The sequence below is a fragment of the Sylvia atricapilla genome, chromosome 17, assembly GCF_009819655.1.
Source record: "Sylvia atricapilla isolate bSylAtr1 chromosome 17, bSylAtr1.pri, whole genome shotgun sequence".
Taxonomy (NCBI): Eukaryota; Metazoa; Chordata; class Aves; order Passeriformes; family Sylviidae; genus Sylvia; species Sylvia atricapilla.
The window spans coordinates 5,186,951-5,209,958 of NC_089156.1; the positions used below are offsets into that span (position 1 = coordinate 5,186,951).

The 23,008-nt window shown below is 40.7% G+C and overlaps 1 protein-coding gene across 1 annotated transcript in view; it reads right to left on the bottom strand.

Moving 5' to 3' along the window:
• MED13L (mediator complex subunit 13L) overlaps window positions 1-23,008 on the bottom strand; it is a 185,504-nt gene that overhangs the window by 143,099 nt on the left and 19,397 nt on the right. Inside the window, 1 exon segment of the mRNA XM_066331362.1 lies at window positions 22,634-22,871. Within this exon segment, the coding sequence (XP_066187459.1) occupies window positions 22,634-22,871 (238 nt within the window).

Sequence of the window (23,008 nt, forward strand, 5' to 3'; positions counted from 1 at the left end):
AACCTACAGAAAGGGAATGGGACAGAAATGAAGAATTCTGAAACTTTATTTACTATGCTTCTCTGAGCAGCCTGTTCCAGGACCTCACCTTCCTCTCAGGTAAGAATTATTTTCTGTATTGAACCTGAATTTCCTCCCTTTCAGTCTGAGCCTAATGAAATGCAATTTACTAATTTGTGATAATTCTCATAATTATGAAATAATAATGTTTACATCTTTGTTCCAGTGTATCCAGCAAGCAAAAGGCAGGGCAGTTTCATTAGCATGGGAACCCAATTCACGCCGAGAGTTCCAGAAAATCTAAACATCAGCAGAACTCCAACCAGGCTTGTTCATCATTTTTGCTACAACAGCCAGCACTTAAAATTATATGTAATGACAGTCTGCTAATTACCCCAATCCCTTCTTCATTTTAAACTTTCTCTGAAATAACCAAAATAACTCATAAAATTCCTTCATCTTTGTCAGTCCCAGATCTTTTGACTGCTAACTCAGGGAGAGAGTAGAACATCAGCATCTTGTTATTCAGCTTATTGTCTCTCTTTCCCTACTCAATTACAGCAGTAGATTCTGGAAATAACCAGGTATCCTGAGGAATTTTTCCTGCGGCAAGTTATTTTCCTATCATGGTCCATCTGTAATTTTATTACTTTTTAAAAGACCAATATAAATACAGTACAGCGCCTTGCAATTACTCCTCCATATATTTATAAACCTCAAAGTCTTCCAGGTCCTAACAACAGGGAAAACCCTGTGTTACCCTTTCAGGAGATTAACATATTTAGTGTTTGGACACATCATCCACAGGACTAAGTAGGAAAACAGCTGAAGCTTCTGTATACCCTTAATAAACCTTTTCAGAAATAAAACTCTGTTATTTCAGTGTCTTGATTTTTCATTAATTCAAATATTATCTATTAATTTCTTTTCTCTTTTTGTCTTTTCAAAAGTCAATGTTGCACAAAAAAAGTGGGCTATGGAAGCCTGAAACAAGCTGGGCAATTAGGGCTGAACTGCTCTATCTGCTTCACAGAGAATTTTTATTTGACCCCAGGAATGCTGGTTACTCAAGCAGACTAAACAACTTTGATTCATTTCAGTGTGTGAGGACTGGGGTGTGCAGCTCCAGGCCAGGCTGGCAGGGTTGAACAGGAGTTCCCAAACAGCACTGTAGTCATCGTCCCCTCAGCATCCCCTGCTCCACCCAGTCCCAGCCTGCCAGAAATCAGGCTCAGCAGTAAAATCATGAATTCTGAATATCTCAGAATCGCTTTACAAGACAGAACAATCAAGCTCTGTGATTCCAAAGTCCCATCTCAGGTTCTCATCTGGGCTAAAGGCTGTATTTTGGGTTAGGAACAGGCTGCCTGACCCAGCCCCAGCTCTTTTTGATAGTTATCAGCACCTGGCTGCTTTCGGGGTCTACAGGAGCACAGAGCCACAGATAAACCCTGCACCAATCTGTTTGCCTAGAGACAAAACTTATTTTCTTCTGCACACCAAAGTTCCTTTCATGCCACCTGGTTTAGATAAGCTGCTCAAGTTTTGCCTGGTTGGATTTGAACAGCTGCTCCCTGAAGATGAAGGGAGAGGCCAGGAATAGTTAATAACTTTCTTAACTGGAAACACTGTTGAATCATTTGTTTCCCTCCCCACAGATTGTGCAAAGCCTCCTCAGTGTTTGAGTCTAACCAACCTTTTAACTGGAAATAGCAACCCTCGGCGGGATTTTCCTGTCCAGGCACCAGTTTCTCTCAGAAGTGTCCACCTGGCTTCTAGCCAGAAGTAAAAATGGCATTTATAAAAGCCAAATTTTGAGACAGGGGAAGGTGTGCGTGGAACATTCAAGACAACAGCTGAATTCTGAGTGGTTTATACCTACAAACCACCAAGGTCATCTCTGTTCCCTAATTCACTAATTATTTCCTATCCTACCTTTGACTTTAACGCTCATTCTCTATCCCCAAAAAAACTGTTCTCTACTGGTTTTTATAGCTGCAACTATTCTGGTGTCTCTGTAGCTCTCCAAAGCATTCAGTCTCAGACAGGACACCTGATTTCTGAAATTCCACCCTATGTACTCATAATCACTCCTACCCCAGACCTTCCCTACAGCGCTGATTCCCGCAGGTCACCCCAGCCTCTATGGCGCTGGGGTTGTTCCTCCCCAGGCAAAGGACCTGCATTTGCCTTTGTGGGATTTCCAAAGTTTCCTCTCTGCCCATCTCTCCCAGCTGTCCAGGCCCCTCTGAAGGGCTGCACCGCCCTCCGGGGATCAGCGGGTCACCACTCCTCCAAGCCTTTTATCACCAGTGAACTCCCTGAGGAGCCATTAACCACCCAGGCTCTGCCTGTCTCACTGCAGCTCCCAGCTCACATCACCTCTCCTATGTTTATCACCATCAGAGTTGCTTCTCTTTTCTTACAGAGTAAGAAAATAAGAAAAAAATCTGGGTGGATTAATGCCAAATTATGCTGGCATTTTACAGAGAGCATGAAAGACAACAAAACTGACAATTTTCTAAAGCAAAAGCACTATTACAGTCACAATAACACCTATCAAGGAAAAATCTGTTCCCTAAAATAAGGAATAAATTTTAATATAAAGTCCCATTCGCTCAAGGTGGTACCAATTAATCAAAACAATTCACTTGCAGATTCTTTACAGTCACTGTTTTTTAAATGGTAATTATTTTCTTACTTGCTATTCCAGTGTTGGCATAAAGGAGGTTTAAGCTGATTTTCATCCAAACTTAAAAAACAAATCACAACTGTAGTTTAAAATAGTTGGGATTGTTTACTCCTCTCAGTTCTACGTGCCAATTCAAATACTGAAAAAATGATCAAAAACCAGCACTACTGCCAAAATGAACACCTGAGAAATGCCAAAGTCATGATGCACAGTTCAGAGCAATACTAAAATCTCTGATTTTTCATACTGTACAAGTAGAGTACAATTAGCAAACTCCAAGTATGTTCTGGATTCACATGCCCACACACACCCCAAGTGTACACCTTAATAAAATTAAATACTCATTAACTGTGAACAGTCCTGGGTATTTTTATGAAGATGTTGAGCTGCTAATTGAATTTGAAGCACAACAGATGCTTAGTACTTCAACCAAATGCTGCTTTTCATATATATTAAATATATGTATTTGTGTGGATACATACAAACACTCCTCAGCTACTAAAGTAATTAAAAAATATCAGCCAAAAAAGGGTTTCTGCTTCCCCATGGCTTAAGAACTCAAGCCATAAGCTAAAAACCTCAGCACAATTCCAGAGAGTAAACACTGCAGTGATGCCATAGTAAACACTAATTCTGATTAAAACACCTGAATGTATAAAGAATGCTTTTTTAAAAGTTGAAAAATATTTTTGGGCACGGCTTCTGCAAAAAAATCCTCTTCCACAAGAGTCTGCCAACTACTACAGAGTTACTCAAGGTTTAAAGTGTTACTCCAGGTTGTGCCTGGGCCAGCAGGGCAGAGGTCGGAACTCTGCAGTAAATTCCTGCCATCAGGCAGCTGAGAGATAAGGGTTGGGAAAAGAAAAAAGAAAACAAACACAACAAACCCCAGAGCCCCACATCTCCTTAGAGTCAGAGACCTTGTAAAACATCACCTTTGTCTCCCCTCATGCCAAACTCCTGACAGGAGGTTCAGAACAAAGCACAGGGGATGTGGAAAGAAGAATTTAACAAACCGAAACCACAAAACTTGTCTTGGCCTTTGTTATTCAAGTGTTTTGCAATTTTGCTCTCAGAAAGTCATGCAAGTTTCATGAAACTTCCATGGAATTTAAATCAAAGATTTAAGGTGTGATTTTTAGCCCTCTGCCTGAACACTGGTACCTGCACTTGTGTGCACACAGTAAAATAGATAATTTCTGAAACTCTGCTCCACAACACCAGGAATGGGAACAAAGCACGTCCATATGCATCTGGCAAAATGCACAGACCTACCTGGGGATGCTGCTGTCAGCCCTTATGCTCTGGAAAAACTCTTCTACTCATCTCAGGCTTCAATAATAAACACTAAGCAAAAGAAAATGTTGCAGATACTGCAGAGGCATCTCTTGCAATTTCTCCTTGGCAGATGTCTTCCTGGTGGAGGGGAGGCTGTGGCTGAGTAATCTTCCTGCTGAACCCCTCAAGTGACAGGAATTTCAGCTGGGATCACAGCTATTCACAGCTACCAAATCGGCTGTCACAGACCTGACAAGGTATTAGGGCAGGACACAGCAAGTTTCATACAAAAGACATTACAATCTCACAACAGAAGAAGCCACATATGGACAAGGAGACAGATTTGCTTTATGCAATTTGCAAAGAAAATTCAGATTTAAGCACTGTAAAATCAGCTTTTAAATAGCAAGGCTGCAACAGATGCTCATTTAATGAAATAACAGCTAACTGATCTCCTTTCACATCTTCAAGTGTCTGTTTGATCATAACACAGGTTCATCCTCACCATCATCCACTAGATGACCACGGACATACTGCAGCTTCCTGAAAATGTCACCTAATCATTTCCTCCACAATCCCAATTAATTTCCCATAGCACAGCCCCAGCTGGGCACAAGGAAGCTTTGGCTGCTGCTGTGTTTCCTGAAGTTCAAGTGAATCCAACTCTGCCCATGGTTACAGGTGTTGTTTGGCACTGAATTCCAGAAACATGGGTTGAGAGGACCTTACAGCTCATCCAGTGCCACCCCCTGCCACGGGCAGGGACACCTTCCACTATCCCAGGTTGCCCTAAGCCTCACTCAGCTTGGCCTTGGACACTTCCAGGCATACAGGGGCAGTCCCAGCTTCACTGGACAAAGCATAAGGAAAGTGGTTGTGCTCTTCCACAGATGTGAGTCAACCACAGTGGCAATAAAACCCTGGGCATAAGGATGTACTTAAAAACATCAGAGATGGTCCTTGTGCCTTTATAGGTAAAAGAGATCAAATGTTATTTGAAAACAGTCAGGACTTCAATGCATTCAGAAAAGCCTTTCATGAACATCAGGCAAGAGGACAGAAATTAGAAAATACCTTCAGCCAAGTAAAACTGGCTCCATTCACTGAAACTATAGTAACCATCTGCTTTTTGTTGCCTCTGTGCTCTTACAATACTGTCCAGAATGACCATGTTCAGAGAAAGTGAACACAGACAGGGGGGAAAAAGAATTATTTACAGCAGTTCTACAGCCCTCCTTTTACTTCGATGCTCTATTTAAATATTCTGGCTGTTTCAAGGGCTTGGTAAAACTGGCTTTTGTAGACTAAACACAAAAAACAAACAGGAGAAAAATGCAGCATTTTCCCCCCTCAGCCAGAATACTGTGAGAGCACAGTGGTTAAGCAAAGGCAGAGTAAGCTAATTACCAAGTACACAGCTGCTCCTACCTGGCAGAAAGCAAAGGGAAAAAAATCCTATGAGTCATCAAATGCAGCTCCTAAATCTGGAAAACGCCTTACAAAAATAAACTTCCACGAAGAAGGGACCAGCTTCAGAGGAAAAAAAAAAAAAGTGATGCAGATAAAAAGATCATTATTTCAGAACAAAAAACTATTTCCAGTTTGAAAGGAAAAAGTTTTTTTGGCAAGGCAACTACTAAATATGTCATCTAGTTAAAAACAGCTTCTCTTCTTGTGGTTTGCTGGGGCAGAATGAGTGAAGAGATCTTCTACCAGATTCTTTTTTTATATCAAACACCGAAAGAGGGTGGAAAGGAATAATTTCTAACTCGATTTAGAACATTTTTATTCCTCTCCATGATCATCAGCACTTCTTACATCCACCTTTAACACACACACAGAGCTCCAGATAGTCACTAAGAATTCGGGGGAAGTTTCATGTTCCCCTTTAACAGGAAGGATAATCCTGACTTCCCGGTTTTGCAGACACACTGGGATACAGATACACAACTGTTTATGCTTTGGCAGAACTTCTGTTTTGCAAAGCCCTTACTTGCCTAATTTCTCATCTATTTTAGAAAACAGCAATGAGTCTCTAAATTATTATAGCGAAACAAGAGAATTAGTAGAAAAAGTATTGCTTGAAATTTTTATTTTTCAGTTTTGTCACTAACTTTAGTGCTTCCCTGAGTTCTTTTGGGAGTTCTCTCTTGCACTCACACATGGTTACTGCTGAAATTATATTACATTGGCCATTAAATTTGAAGGTACTTAAATTTAAAAAATAAATTTAAAAAGAAAGGAGCTGAAAACTTCAAACTTCAGGTGTGAGCTGTTGGGTTTGTGAACTTTCTGTGCGTTGGGTTTTTATCTGACCCATCTGTACTCACACACTAAATGAGCACTGACAAGAGCTACTGCTGCCCACATACCCCTCACCAAACCCAGGAAGCCAAAACTGCATTTTCTTCAGTTTTCAAAATAGATTTTTTGATCCAAATTTCAGACAGTTTAATTAAAACTATTCCTGAGGAGAAATGCATCAGCTTCACAACCCGATCCCATGAGCTGCTCCATTATAAGCTGCAAAATATCCTGATCTTAAAAGTCATTTCCAACCTAAATGACTGTGTGACTCCATGAAACATATTTAAAATAAAACTATGGAGTATTCTGAAACAAAATCCCCATTTCAATTATCCTCCAAAAGGTCTTCAAAATTGCAGTGGAAAGTCTCCTTTCTGCCCAAATCACCAGATCCCCCTTCAGCTACCTCAAGTTTCAACTACTTTATACTCCCACCTCTTTCCTCCTAGTCACAGTTACCAGAAATTTGCTTTAGGTTCATTTTAGAAGGAAATAGTTGTATTTACAATTAACATTCCAAAGTATTTCTTGTGTAACATTTTCCCATTGCTAATCATTTACCCAGTGGCAAGGCACAGGAATCCACACAGGGTGAGTGTGCAAGGACAAACAGCCAGGGGCTCTCAAAATGCAGCATTTAAAGTGAAAAATGCCATGTTTTACAGAGAGAACAACAGTTTTCAAATTCCTTTCAGACTGGCCTGTAATTTCCAAATCTTTCATTTCCAAACAAAATTGGCTGACTTCTAATAAGTTTCCTTTTGATATTTTCTTCCCTTGATGTCTGGGTGGATTATCAGCAAAAAACAAGTTCCTTTTTTCCTTATTCAAAAAGTATTTGACTGCACAGCATCTCCTCAGAACAGACAGCAGGAGACTGACACAAAAGTAAAAACGCAAATCCCAACAAAACAAGCAAAGAAGAAAAGAATTATAATCACACACATCATTACTGAGCACTGTTATTTGATAAAAAAAATTATTTATGCACAATTGCAGTGTAATTCTTCTTTCACTTCTCCTGCACTTCACGAGGTTTTCTTAGCAGGTTTAATCAATTTTTCCAGAATCTTGTTGGATATTTAAATAATGACATGCCCACTTAATTTGCACAAAAGGCATGGATTAAGGGTTGCTTTGATTCATTGGTTAAGCATTAAGTAATTAGATTTGCCTTGTTGTTAAGGAGAGAATAAACACATTGCTCAGTTATGATCAAACCCAAAGCTGCCCTTCTACACTTTTTTACCCTCCAAAAAGTTCCTTTCAAGTGGACACTCAGAGACTACCTAAATGAAACAAGGACCTGGAGGGACAGGGCACAGGGAATGCTTCCCACTGCCAGAGGGCAGGGATAGATGGGATTTGGGGAAGGAATTTTAGAGATAAGTTAAATTAATGTGTTGTGCTCTTCTTCCAACACAGCCACAAATCTTCACATAGATAGCTCAGAAATTATCATCCCTGACTAAACCAGCTATCATAACAAAAAAAAAATGGAACCTGCTCCAAAATTATCTCTTTTTTCCATCCCGTTCTTACTATGTATTACCACACAAAAAAAAAAAAAAAAAAAAAAAAAAAAAAAAAAAAAAAAAAAAAAAAAAAAAAAAAAAAAAAAGGCATCACCTCCTCAATTGTGTACACAGAGACCGCTGGAAAAAAGGAATTTATACACGGCAGGATCAAGTGAGGAATGGTGACACAGCCTGGAATTGAGACTACACCAATCACCCTGTACAATAAAAAGAAAACTGGATGCTTATTATAAGTTAATATACACCAGATTGTTCACAAAATACAGTGTCTAGAGACATCTTGTTCACAGCATTTACTATTGAAAAAAAGCCACAGAAAATAAATCTAAAAGCCTCATATCTCTATCCTATAAATCTACTCCCAGGAAGATCTGTAGAGAACATTTGTACAGTATTTGAGCTCGGGAAGGTTTCCACACTCACCCTGCTTTATACTTCCTGAAAATGTTTATTTAAGTTGCTATTTTCCATTACTGTTGTGACTCCTGTCATTTGAAACACCACAGAAACAGCCACAAAGTGTCAGTACAAAGCCAGAAAAACAACAAGATAAAGCTCAGAAAGAACAAAGCCTATTTTGAAATCTGAAGACACCTGTACAAATACTATTTTTTTTTCAACAAAAATAACCCAAAACTTTTTCAAGTGAAAAACAACCCCTCCAAAAACATATAAATTCAAGTGAAACAGTCAAGATAAAAACAAGGAAGTTCAAATGCACTTGTACTGGATAATAAAAGAATTGGTTTGTTTGCTATCTACAGTGATTTTTCCTAAGAAAACATTCACCAGAAGACAAATATTTAATATTACTCAAAAGCAACAGTCCCTGTTTAAAGCTGTTCTGTAAGACCAACAACTCTGTTGAGCAGGCAGTGTTTATAACAAAAACGTGCTTTTTATATCAGACAGTTTGTGCTAACTCGGCAACATTTCCAGCTCAGTACACTCTGTACCAGCGGGGCTTGCCAGAAACTCAGCTCTCCACGAGCATTTTCCTATTTGTTAACTATTTCTTCCAAAAGAAAGGAACTAATCCCAGTGTTTTGAAATCCTCTCCCCAGCCATTTAACAAGGAATTCATTTGCCTAACAAATACACAAGGAAATACTAATGTAAATAGAATAATGGCAAAATAATTTCTGCTATGTAAATGAGAGAATCTGGTGGTTTAGTTTGAAACCAGAGCAACACAAAGCCAAGCATTACGTTTCCTATAAGGCTAAATCACAGGGGAATCCAAGAGGCTCTAAAGGCTACTTATCTTTTCCCAATTCTATTCCAGATAACAGCCGAAAAAGTCCCTTTGCATTTTGATTTCGTAGTGATGGTCGTTTTTTATTCAATAAATATTGATAAAATGTTTATTAACAAAGAGAGAGAGATGGGGGGTTGATGTTCTAGCTTAATGGACAGGCCAGGAGCACAAGCAGCCCCTCACACAACCACTGCTGTTCAGAGTAGAAAATCCAGGGAATTAGGAAGGAAATGTGCATCCACAATCAAAACCTACACACCTTCCAGTGGCTACATCTCTTCAAACCCCAAAGCTGTGCTCAAACACCGGGACTATCAGCCTTTAGGGGTATTTTGCAGCCATTTGGCAGCTGCCCCTGACCCTGCAGAGGGGGAACTTGGCTACAACCAGCTCAGCTCAGCTCAGCCACAAGCTGACCACGTTTGTGTGCTTGCACACCAAGGTCGGGTGCAACACATCCCTCACACAGCCAAACCAGGGCGTGTGACACAAATAGCTGTTGTCACAACAAATGGTGTCTCCTGAGGGGGAAAACCACCAGGGCCTAATGCCACCCATGCAATGCACCCACTGCAGATGAGTGACAAACGCAATTGTCACACTGATATTGAGGAACAATAAATGCCAGGCAATCACCAATTCTCATCACTCTGCCCCTTCTGGTATGTACAAAACAGGTCCTTTTGCCAGCAATGAAATACTGACCTCTGAAAAACTGAATCCACTTCCACAAAAATCTGATAATGGGATTTCAGGTTATGATGGCTGTGCCTGCCACTTCCTTTGTGTCTCACCCTCTTGGACACTGCACAGCACAGTCAATTCTTTGCAAAGCTCCCATTAAATAAACTATCATTACATAAACAGCTCCACTTTCACAGCACATATGGTTTTGAAAACTCCCTTTACCCACTGGGCAGCTGCAACGCTGAACAGAAGCTATGGCCATAGTTATGGTACATGGCAGAAAGTTCTGTAAATCCCACGTTTCTGTGTGTTTTTATTTGGTTGCAAAATGTCATATTTCTGACATATGATGGGGATTTACATCTGCAAATGCTCAACATGTCACAGTGACAGACTGGGGCCATGCTGACTGTGTTTTGTTAACACTGACAACAACCACAGCCAATAAAACTCTGGGAGTCTTTGTACTCCAAATGCACTCTGTATTCTTTTCTAACATTTGTACAAAATATCTTAACTTCTTCCATTTTCCTCAAGCACTGTATATTCAAAGGCTTTAAAAAGTTACAGTTCATGGGATTTCAGGGTTGTATTTTCTTTTGTTCTTTTTCCTTCTCATTTATTTATTTATAATCTCATCCCAGATGTGGCATCAAATGCACACAGCGGGATATCCTTAAGCATTACTTTGTAGAGTTCTTTGTGTCACAATCCAACATTCTTAATCACGTGAAGATTAGCAGAAAGACTTAGCTGACAGTAGTGTGAGCAATGGGAGGGGAAACCGGGTATCTGCTGGTTTAAAACAGTCCCACACCAGCTCTCTCTCCTTTTCCCAATTTCCCCAGCTCCCAGAACATGGAGACAAGGTGGAGCAATAACCAACCTTCCCTTCCATTCACCATTTGTATTGCCTGCTTGTTCAGCACAGCACTTCAAAGCAACTGTGGACCAGGGCTCCCTCCTCCTCCATCCCACATCCTGGACACATCCTGGATAATTTCACAGCTTAGAGGGGGTGGCCAGGGGGGAAATGCTGAACACAAAAGCTTTGGTTGAGGCAGCTCCCAGTTCTTGGTTCCAGTTGGATCCACAGCTCCAGATCCAAAAGCAAGAGCAGCCACTGGTGTGGTTTGCAAACCACTGCAAACAGCCAGGCGAGGGAGGGTGTAACAATCTGAGAGTTCAACACTCCCACAGAACTTGGCCACTGCACCAGGAAACCAGGACACCAACAATTCCATGTGTAAGACAGGCAAACAAGGGGGCTGGACTGATTACAGTCACAGGCATCGGGAACTTGTGGATTTCCATCACAGGTCACTGTTCTTAAACCAAGACCGCCTAACGTGTGCAAAGTAACCACAGAAAGCCTCTTACAAACTGATGTACAGGTGACAAGAAAAGTGATTTTCAGAGCGCAGTAATTAATTCCTCATCCTAACAGGTTAATTTAAATGGCTACCTGGGATTAAGCAGCCACAAGCCCAAAAATTCAGAAACTTGCATTGTTAAATAGGGAAACCCCAGAAAAGAAGTGGATCTGCTGACAACACAACTTCAAGCCAGAAGAGGAATGACAAATTTTGCCTCTGACACATATGGACTAACAGGAAAACAAATTAACAGCAGCCTGTTCTCGCATGAAATTATGAGACAGCACAATAGTGTAAAAGTCATCTTATATGCAGAGCTCTAAAAACTGAATTAATAGAGGACTATTGCATAGTTACTGCTGGTTATAATTTGGAATACATTAAAACCTCTACTTCCCCAGACCAATATTTAAAATAAACAAGAAGCAGTGAGCAGGCACAGCCACTTCATTAAAGTGATTACATAAACTCTCAAACCAAGACTTAATTTGAATTAATAGTAAAGATAAAATTGAATGCATAAACACGCCATGCAGAAAGAATGAAGTTCTGAAAAGAATTAAGTGGGTTGATGATATCACATAGCAAACACCTGATGAATTCATTAAACACAAAGGGTTGCAGATGCCACGATACGCAGTGAGCAGTTCCTACTTGAAAAATCAGATGGATGTCAAACTCACAAAAAACTAGCGAGTCTAAAGAGCTGCAGGACACAGGCAGAGGTTTTGCAAAGCAGCAGCAAAATTTGAATCTACAACTGATACAGCCAAAGTATCAATACCAGACATGATTCATTTCAAGGAAGTTATTCCCGTGTTTGGGAGAACAGCTTCTATTTCTGCTTGGAAACGCCAGGGGGTTCTCCTTTAACACTGCTCTATAGCTGAGATCCACTTTCCCCCAGGCACGTTCCCAAGGGGAGACCCTCAGCCCATCGATTACATAAACTACTCTCTAGTCTTACTCACCTTAGTAGGGCAGCTAAATATATGCACCAACACGTAAAATCTGCAGAGCCATCAAAGCACTTCTGCTGGAACAGAAGAGCCGACAATTTATAGGCTTTTCAGTTGTGCCTGCTTTTATCAGGCTGGTTAGTTGAAAGAAAATGCACACATAATTACTTAATCCCATTAAAACAAAGACAAATGACAGCAGAGAACTCCCGAGCTCAGCAGTTTGAGCACTGAAAGATCCTGAACTCACACAGAAATGAATCACGGAGCCTTCTCTGTGGGCAGCTCCTTCCACAGCCCCTCTTATTTTGGCTACATCAGCATCACAGTTCTGACATCCTGGTATTCCAGCCAGCTCCAGAAAATGGCATCTTAGACAATGAACAGCTTCCAGATTTCCCAGTGTACCAGCAATCTCAAATCTCCACTTTTTTAGTGAAGAAGTGATTACATGTCAATTAAATAAAGCAAGTAAATTCACAAGAAGCTACTAAAAAAAAAATTCAATAGTTTCTTCCAACATTTGGGGAGCACAAGCAGGAATCCTTAACAGGCAGCAATTGGCAATTTGGGGTTGGTGCTTAATTTTAACATTTTGAGTTTCAGAAATTTACAGGAACTCCTGTTCAGTGCATTAATGACAAAATGTAAACTGCAGTCAGTACCTGAACAGGGAAAATGAAGTGAATTAACTTTTCTCTAGGGGACTTATACCACAGGTCTGCCAGCATGTTTACTATGCAGAAATAAAAAAAACATGTAAAATTATTGCAAGAACTCACTGAAGAACTGAAAACTGAACTTATGTAAATTCACATTAAACTCAAAATCAGTTCTTATGACAGTAATGATTATTTTTTTTAATACAAATATATAATAGTGTACCTCTAAGCATCAGGATCTTTTTTCTCTGCTGTTCCCACACAATAATCTGAGCCCTTGAATGTGAGCAGTGTGTCACCTCCAGGTTCAGCCATCCTACAGCAGCTGTCTGGGATAGGACAAGCAAACAGTGCTGAGTGTAATGTTTGCTCACCAATTACCCTTTAGAGGGCTCACTGAGAAGCTCCCAGGACAAGGCCAGGCAGGAACCCGTGTCACAAAAGGGCAGGGATTAGGAATTTAAGTACTAGAGTGCATTTCTTTGGAGACTAAGCAGTAACAGTCTTGCAGGCAAAACATTTTTCTTCACACTCTCCAGGCCTTAACTGTGGTTTCCAGCAAAAGAAATAGTAATAAAATAATGCTTCCTGCAGTCTGGTTTAGTTTAGGAAAAAGGCAGAGAGGGACTGAGCCATAATTCCACATGCACCTGGGACAGGGGTACCTGTCTAGAAGTTTTCCACTTCCAAGGACAGCTTCTCCAGGTACAAAGGCTCTCTGGGGAGATCTCTCAAGCACGCTGCTGTTTGTTACTCTCAGCTTTACCTCACCTGCTTATTAGCTCCTGAATACACTATTTCCCAAAGAACAGGAATAAATGAGTGGGAACTCCTCCATTTGGACTGCAAAACCCTGCTGGGTATAAATTCCATGGGTTTATGCACCAGGATTTGGTGCAGATACTGTCCAGGAGGAGCAGAGGGATCAGGGCTCTGCAGGTTGGGCAGGAAAGGCTGGGACAGCCGGGGAACACGGGAGGTGGCAGTGCCAGGGCCCAGCCCAGCCCTGGGCTCGTGCCAAGGCAGAGTCAGGGCTGGGAAGAGGCAGAGGCAGCTCAGGGAGCTCCCAGCCCTCAGCCCTGGAACAGAAACTGAAACTGTGCCAGGCTCCCAGCAGCCCTGAGCTCAGGGACAGCCGCAGGGCGCTCGTGGGACCAAAGCAGCACCGCAGCCTTGGCTGCTCAGAGGCAGGCTCAGCACCCAGACCTGGGCTGCAGCCCCAAGGACACACTTAAACGTGGTTTACATCAACCAGGAGGGAAAAGCATTTCAGCCTTGCCCACCTTGCAGAGTGCCTTTCCTCTGACTTGTACCGTCACTTCAAACTAGCGAGCATTTCAGCCTTGGAAAATCAATTTTACACTGTTCCATTTAAAGTTCTACTTATCATTATATGACTGACTGCAACACATGAGTACTTGGTTTGCTTAGTTTTGTTGGGGTTTTTTTTGTTTGGGTTTTTTTTTGTTTGTTTTTAACCAAGAGCCTAGTATTTAACTAACAGCACAACTCCAGACCTTTCTTTTCCTTTTGAAACCCCCACTTTCCCATGGGCAAAGAGCAAAGGTAAGAATCCACCCTCATTCTTAATCTATCCCATGTACTCAATTTTTTTCCACTTGCTCCTCCTCTTCATTCCATGCAGGAATATGGTTTTGTTTGCTTCTTTGGAAAGGCCATATTCCAGCTTCATAGCCCTTAGGTTTCCATGAACATCAGGAACAAACTTCACATTTCCAAAGCTACCTCCCCTCCATTTTCCTGGCTCGTCACTGACACCCCAAGCCATGGATCACATCTGGGACTGGCCCCATGGACACAGTGCCAGGTATCCAAGGTACTTGTCCTACAGATTACAGCGAAATCCCAGGAAAAGTAAGTGCAGGTGTATAATGAAACCCACTTAAAATGAAACCAGTCTCAGGCTTGGGGTATAAGAACTCTGTAGTAAGATTTATGACCTTTAATAGGAACTTCTTTATAAAGAAAGTGACTTATGTAATGAAAACCATCTCTCTCTGAAGAGGAATGATGTGTTAACATCAGCAGAACTGTGTTTCAGTGTTTTCTGTTTGCAATCCAGTACCATTGTCACTTTAAGTTCATTAATTATTCTAAAAATGTCATTACCAAAATGCAATTGTATGCAATATTTAAACAATTTTCTTCAGAAGGTGGCATTTCATCTATTTTTAAAGTCTAAATTTTCCAGTAGGGCTTACCCTGTGTTCTTAGAATTACTCAATACATGAAAATACAAACATTACTAATGAGCCCTATTAACACAGATTTCACTTCAAGCTAACTTAGATTTACTTCACACAGTTAAGTGAGTTCATTTCAATGGAAAAAGAGATTCCCTAAAGGAAAAACCATCAGCTACTGTGGCTGATATTGCCCAATACATTGCTGAAAAATAAATTCTATGGATTGGATTTTTTTCATTTCCCCCCAACCCCTGAGCAGCACTTTTAAAAATACAGTCTTTTAATGATTGTTTAATTTTCATATAACTAGAATATAAATCCTTTACACACTGCTTTGCTGCAGCTGCAGCATAATGTCTCGTTTTTCGTGGAAAAAAACCTAATTACGTGGTTCACCGAATTGCCTGTGGTAACACATCAATTTTATTTACATTCAAAAGTTGGACTTGAGTTTTTTCTCAGCACTCCAGTTAATTCCAAGCCCATTTTACACAATACTTCTCCTGGATTCATTAGAAACACCTCACTCTGCTGTTATTGGGAGGGATTCCCAGCTATTGGAACTTTGTTTTGGATTTCCAGCACTTCCCTTGCAGTTCTACTTCCACAGGTCAATTCCACTTTAAATATGCTGGACTTGCTGTAAGTCTGGCCTTGCTGAAACAGTTCTGCCAAAGGACCATCAAACGTCCCTCCAGAAGGCAGCTGTTAATGCTGCTTCTGGAATGCCAACTCCTTTTCCCACAAGAAAAACAAGAACTATTGTGTGGCAAATAAAATCTAAAGGTTAATACTCAAAATTTCAACTATTTCAGTCGAACTGAGCCTATATTTGGAAAGCAGAAAGATTATGAGGAAGCCACATGGATTCAGTAGAGAATTTCTTGGCTTTGCCTTCCATCACTGTCTTTCCTCTAAACTGTTTTCAGAAGGTAATTTGTTGCAATCAACAGGAAAACCTCCAAATTCCCAGCCACGAACAAAATTAAGCTGTTCATTCTTGAGTGATATAAACAAAACAACAAAAAGCATTAGGCTTTTCTACGCATGGCCGTTTGGTAGATTTCAGACTTTTTAGCCTTAGATATTGCCAGCTGTAAGAAGAGAGAAAATGCACTATGTAAGAATGATCCATGGAATATCCTGAGCTGGAAGGGACCCACAAGGATCAGTAAAGTCCATTTCTTGACTAGAATCACTAATGAATTCACAAATGCCACATGTACTCATTGGATCCTGCTCTGAAAACTGAGATTCTCTGTTCACATGGAGACAAAACCACTGGAGGAAAGAGGAATTAAGGCCAAGGTAAGTGAAATCAGAATTCCAAACAGGACACTCAGTTTTAATTCCTTTTTTTTATGACTCTCATAAACTAACTTTCAAATAAAAGGAGTAGAAGTGGTGGGAAAAACATTTATTTTTGAAAGAAAACAAAACAAAAATGAAGACATCTTGCCCAGACACAATAAGGCTCTTGTCAACTTCATGTGTATAAAAGGAGTTGGCATTTTCCCATGAAGCAATTCCTTAATCCCAAATGATGGCATAATAACCTCATTTAATATGCTTCCTTAAAAGAAAAAGTTTATTTTGTCTAAGCTGAACTTCAACTGGCAATCACTGGACACCAATTACCAGTGTCAGATATAAGGGTCACAGAACAATTCTGCAAGCTGAGAAAGCAGGAATTCACTTTTCAATCCCATCTTCTCGCCGAAAGAATGGAAAAGTTGAACTTTGTTTTTATGTCTTTGGGAATAATCTACGCTAGGCAATTAAGAAAATGCAAATTACTTATCTTATTGAAAATAATCAAGCCAGAAACAGACTTTTCAGTAACTTAATATTCCAATAAAGTCTTCTGTCATAGGAACCTACTTGTTAATTCCACTCTGCGCTCAAGAACCGGCAATTAACCATTTTCAGATTTCACTTCAAATTATTAGTAAGTGGTACTCAGCTGCTTGATATTCATTGCTGCTTTTTAAATGGAAAGCCTTCCAAAAGCCTTGCATTTCAGATCCTTTATTCCTTGTTCATGAGCTGCTTTTCCATGCCCTGGCTGCTCTCCTTCTTGGTGCCACTGGGCACGACATGAGTTCTGGGGTTTATGGAGTTACTCAGAGTGCGTACAATTGTTGTAATACACATCCCATGCTTGCAGCAAAGCCCAGGGATCCCAGGAATAACCTTTGGGCAAATCCAAGGAAGTCTCCAAGCCAGCTGTAATGCAATTCCAGCAGCAACTCCTTCTCTTCTTGCCTACTCCTATAACCTCATAGTAAAATGAAAAGACTGAGGAGCACTCTCATTTGAACACCCATTTTATGGCAAGAGGGCTCAGTCTTCATTTCACACATTGCTTCACACACTTAAAATATGTTTGAATAGACAGGAACATCCTCTCATTCAATAATTAACATATCTCACTACACAAAGCTTCGAACACACTCTGTAATCCCTGACAGAGCTCCCAATTCCTCACAATTGCAGAAATAAGGCAGTACTCTGAAAGAACCTTAAATAGGCTCAAATAGAAATGGAAAGTTGATTTTTCACTACTTTATTCTCTTTTACATTAGCAGAACCAAAATGTATAATTTTTCCCAAGTTTTCCCATTATTTTTCTTTTAATCCCTAATAAATGCTGACAAACACCAACTACTAAACATTTATAGGTTAAACACTGACTTAATTTATAAGACTTGAGTGATAAATGAAGCTTTGAGATCTGGCAGTTTGTAAGGAAGCATCAAGAACCCTCCCTAGCAGGAACAAAAACAACCACATGGAGTTCTGGGGCAAGTTGCTCTCCTGAGGAAAGATCCTTAAAAACAGAGCTGACACGTTCTGCTTTCCTGTAGGTAAAAATCAGCAAATTTCAGGTAGAGAAACAATAGCAGAAATTAATTTTGAGGCACAACCACGTGGGTTAATGTGGGTGCCCTGCACACAGCTCTTCCTACAGGCAGCATTTTTCCCTCCTCACTTTTATCAGCACCAGGGGATTACAGCTGCGCCAGCCCGATATGCCAAGAATTCATAAACAGGAACGAGCTGAAGCTCCAGGTTTTTCCTGTCACAGCTCAAATTTCAGCTACGTTTTTAAACTTACCAAGCTCCAAAGATCATGTACAATAATCTTTCAGGAACGACTTGCCCAATTTATTCAAGGTAATCTATTCTTCATAAATGTTCCCACCTAAATTCTTATATTCTACATAGCAGAGAGTGAAATAGTATCATTTTTCTGGGGAAGCAGCTCCAGAAATTAATGGATCAAGTGCAATATATCACATGGAAATCCCAAATACCTACCAGAATCAGTGAGTTCAGGCACACAAGCTACTAAACTGATAGAAAGGTGCAGTTTTACCAAAAGAACTACCAAACACTCTGAATTTACTCATTTTCAATCTCCTGTCTCAGATTTTGCCAGCCTTCCAGAGTCTACCTCTAATGCTGTGCTTGCAGTCACCAACCTGTATTCTCAGTAGTGGTACATATCAAAATCCCTGCATTATTTCTCAGAATTCCAATATTCTGTACCACAGATGAAGCAGACAAAGCAGAATACATCCATAAATCCAGTACAGAGATTAAAAATTGATAGACAAAACTGTGAGAGAATTACAGAATATTCTTAGTTGAAAGGGGCCCACAAGTTCAAGCCCAACTCTTGGAGTGGTGTAAAACATCAGAGCAAAGTGCTCTTTGCAAAAGCAAAGAAGGGAACCGAGAACAGATCTCCCTTCCCTGTCATCTGTGAGGAACCCACAGGGTCCAGGGCAGGGGTGGGAGAAAAGAGAAAACCCAAGGGTTGAGTCTCAGTTCTCTGTGATGCTCCAGATGGTATTTGGTCACCAAATGCAAATGAGAACTCTGCAACTTGCAAATCCACAACGTTCCTGTTAAAAATGCTGCCAACAGCCACACACTCCCTCCTCTCCTTCCACTTCTTCTGTCGGATGCACAAAAAAATGGATTTAGGGGAAAAGGTAATGTGGCTGGAAGAGTTGCCAAACCTCTCCAGGCAATATCATTAAACAGCATTTATCCTTCAGAAAACCAAACTCCAACAAACTAGAGCATACCCAACTTTTTCAAGCTTACAGAATCTCCAGTTTTTCCTCACTGACTGACCCCACCCCAACTAGGTTTTTTTCCACAAGAATTGAAAAAAGATCTTCAACCTCTGGTCCAGTTTTAAATGCCACCACAATAAAAACCAGAACATCACAGTGAAGGCTGGCAGGAAGAAGAAATGTAGGAGAATGTGCAAGAGACACTTCTGAAGTTCCCAGCTGCCTGGTTAATCCAACCACTCCACTGATCTCTAACTGCTCTGCAAATAATTGTTTTTACTTAATCTCCCATGACAGCATTTAATTATCCACAGTTTTGGAAAGCTACTACATAAACAACTCTCCTCATACCTCCTGTTTACAATCACTAAGTTGTTTTCCCTATGACTATTTGAAATTCTTTTATTAATGGCAGATTTGTTGTTTACCAAATCTTCAATGTTAAAAAGATAAACGAACCCTTAGAGTTCATGAGCAAAAGTTTTTGAAGTGCTTCTGAAAGCAGAGCCTCAGTTTGGACTTCTCCTCTGTTTACTGAAAGCAGTAAATACCATACAGCACTACTGGAGTGACTCTTATCCAGAAAAGTAAAAAAATTATAATTTAAACCTGAATTAATAAGACATAACATTTAAACTTTAAATTCTTTAAAATTTAGTTATCACTAAGTTATTTCACTTTTAAGGCACATGTCCTAGGAAGGAAAAGAGAAATCTAAAACTTTATTCTTGATAAGAATTCACGATTTCATTATCTTACTTCAGGCATTATTAAAGTTCCTATATCTCAGATGTCAATGTTTTGGATAGACTCCAGTCTTTCTCTTGGATTTGCAGCATCAGATTCCTGAGACTTGTGCTCCTGAACACATGAATACAACACAACAACAATATTTTGGCCACGGAGCCCTAAGTCACAGCAACAATCCAACCTGTAGGAACTGCATTTTAAGCCAAAGGAGCTCATTTCCTGAGCAGGTTATCCCAAAAAAAGCATCATGTTACCCTGGCCCATCTGACAGGCAAGGAAAACTCTGCTTCAGTAACTTTCCTATTTTCTGTTTGTACACCCACATGGAAAAGCCCTTGATATTTTCAGGAAGCTAATTTCGACTGTCAAATAGTTCTGTATTGTGGCCTGCTTATACAATAAAAAGCAGAATAAACTTGTTCCTTTTGCCTTCTGGCTGCATGGAGCAGTGAACACAAACTGTGTCCTCTGTCCTATCTTAAGGAATCAATGGACATAAATGCCTTGTTCTGGCAGAATTTAAGGCTCAATATTTTGTCAATACTGATGTTTGAACTCTAAAATGTACTGAACAGAGCCCGACAGCCCTATCAGCAGGAAAATTTACAACACTTACACAATTTACATCACTTTGAACTATATCTGATAAGTCACTACAAGTGTTTCAATGTGCTTTTAATATAGAACAAGGAAATCTATCCTTGTAGGATTTACACACGTGACAACAGATGAGTTTCAGACTGAATTCTACTTAAAAAGTTACTGCTCTGAAGGGTCCTGGATGCTGGAACACCGAGTGCTGTGTCCAGTTCTGAGCCCCCCAGTTCAGGAAGGACATTGAGGGGCTGGAGCATGTCCAGGGAAGGGAATGGAGCTGGGAAGGGGTTGGAGCACCAGGAGGGGCTCAGCCTGGAGAAAAGGAGGCTCAGGGGGGAACCTTGTGGCTCTGCACAACTCCCTGACAGGAGGGAACAGCCGGGGGAGGTTGGGCTCTGCTCCAGGGAACAGGGACAGGAGGAGAGGGAACAGCCTCAGGCTGGGCCAGGGGAGGCTCAGGATGGACAGCAGCAGGAATTTCTGCAGGGAAAGCATTGTTAAACATTGGCTGGGGCTGCCCAGGGAGGTGGTGGAGTCCCATCCCTGGAGATGTCCAAGGAACACCTGGAGATGGCACTCAGTGCTCTGGCTCTGGGAATCAGGCACAGGTTGGGCTCATTGACCTTGGAAGTCTTTTCCAAATGAAATAATTCTGTGATTCCGTAAAACTTTGAACCAGGTAAACAATGTGTGACAGTGATGCTTTGCTATACTCTGCCTCATACTGCACCCAGCAGCAGCAGGTTCACTTGTCCAAACATTTAAGCGGATTTCCATACCACCACCACTGGAAGCAGCATCACATTGTTGTAACCAAGATGTCAGATATAAACAAGCTCCATCAATTTACAACAGAAACAGAAGCATCACCTGCAACTCCCCTCAAATAAAAAGACACTTAAGTCCCATCTACTGCATTTGAAATATTAAATAAATTATATTTCACTAAGAGAAAAGCATATATTATTAAAGCTTTGCTGGGTAAGTAGAAATATTACCCATTCCTTCATTCAAAACAGGTGTCTCATAAAAAATGAATGTCAGTGGAATGGCTCAGTGCAGCACTTGTGAGCCATCTCTTTAATTATACATGATCACAGGGCTACCTGTGTGGAACACACCCCAAGGTACTCAGGCCTGCATATCTGTGATTTCACAAGCTCTGGTGCCAAATAAACAATCTGGCAGCCATCAAAGCAGAAGTTTGGAACGTTGCTTAGAACGGAATGAAAATAAATGAATATACCATAACCCAGGACTAAACAGAGCAGGGTACAGGTGGGAGATAAGGGACAGTTCAAGCACACTCGATAAACAAAATAGTCTGTGTACTTGAAACAAACTTTATCACCAAGTCACCAGAAGGTCTGAAGGCCACAAGGATAAAAAATTATTACAAGAAACCAGAACCTGATCATTATGATTGTCTTGGGGTTTTTTTAACTACTGTTATTATTCCAGAACTGCTGAACTTGAGTTGTTTTCTTGCAAGACACAAGGTAAAAATGGAGGTAAAATTCATACAGCCTAATAAAACATCTTTTAGTTCAGGCAAACTAAGACTTGTTATAGCAACAACACACCACTGAAAGGTAAGTAATATATACTGGATATAGTCGAACCAGTATAAGGATCAAAACAGACACAGCAGAAGTAACTTTATCATGTTAAGGTTCCACATTCTGGAGACTCTAAGGACAATCCCAGTAGCATAAAGCCTATAATCATCAACTTACCACTGTCACCTCTGACCTACCTGCCCCTTCCTGCCTCCTATTCCTCCAACTCACTTGTTGCAACTCGCCTTGGATCATGCTCAAATCCTGCAGCATGAGTAAGGAGCAAGTCTTGACCTCACATATTTACCTGGGGTGCCATGGAGTTCACCTGACTCTTAACAGGAGAGGTGATTTATTCCATCAGTTACAACCTTGTACCAGAGCAGGGGTATTATTATTATTATTATAATCCCTTGAACTAGAATTTACTCTATTTTTAGAGGTTCCTCAAAACTCCAAGTCGTGACGTTTACTACAGATCTCCTGAGTTCATGTTCCGCTTTGCATTCCACCACACGGCAAAAAAACTCAAATCTACAGTTTTTTTTTTGTTTTCCTGTCAGTCTTAAAACACAAGCTATGTGACAAAATCCCATCAGGTAGCAAGTAAAAACAAATTCCTTTTTCACGGGAGCAAAGAGAAGTAACTGAAGAAAGAAAGGAAGAGAGGCTTACTGTGCAGCTCGCGGTGGATGACATCGACCAGGTTGGGCTCGTCCCCCCACCAGAAGATCCAGAGCTCCTTGCAGTCGGGTTTGACGTCCCGGCGCCACACGCACAGCAGGTTGGCCTGCAGGCAGCGGATGAAGCTGAGCAGGATGGGATCATCCTGGGCTGGAGCTGAAATGATGGGCCCACAGTCCCCATGGCCTTCAAAGTTGTACCTACGCCATTTGATGCCCGTGAGTTCAGCCTAGGGGAAACAAAAACAAAAAAAAGGAGAAAAGTCATTGGATTGCTTCATCGTTTAGTTGTATTTGTAGTTTGTTTAATTTTCATTGGTTAATTCCTCAATTCAAGTTTGAAAATCTTCCTATTCACGTATTTTCC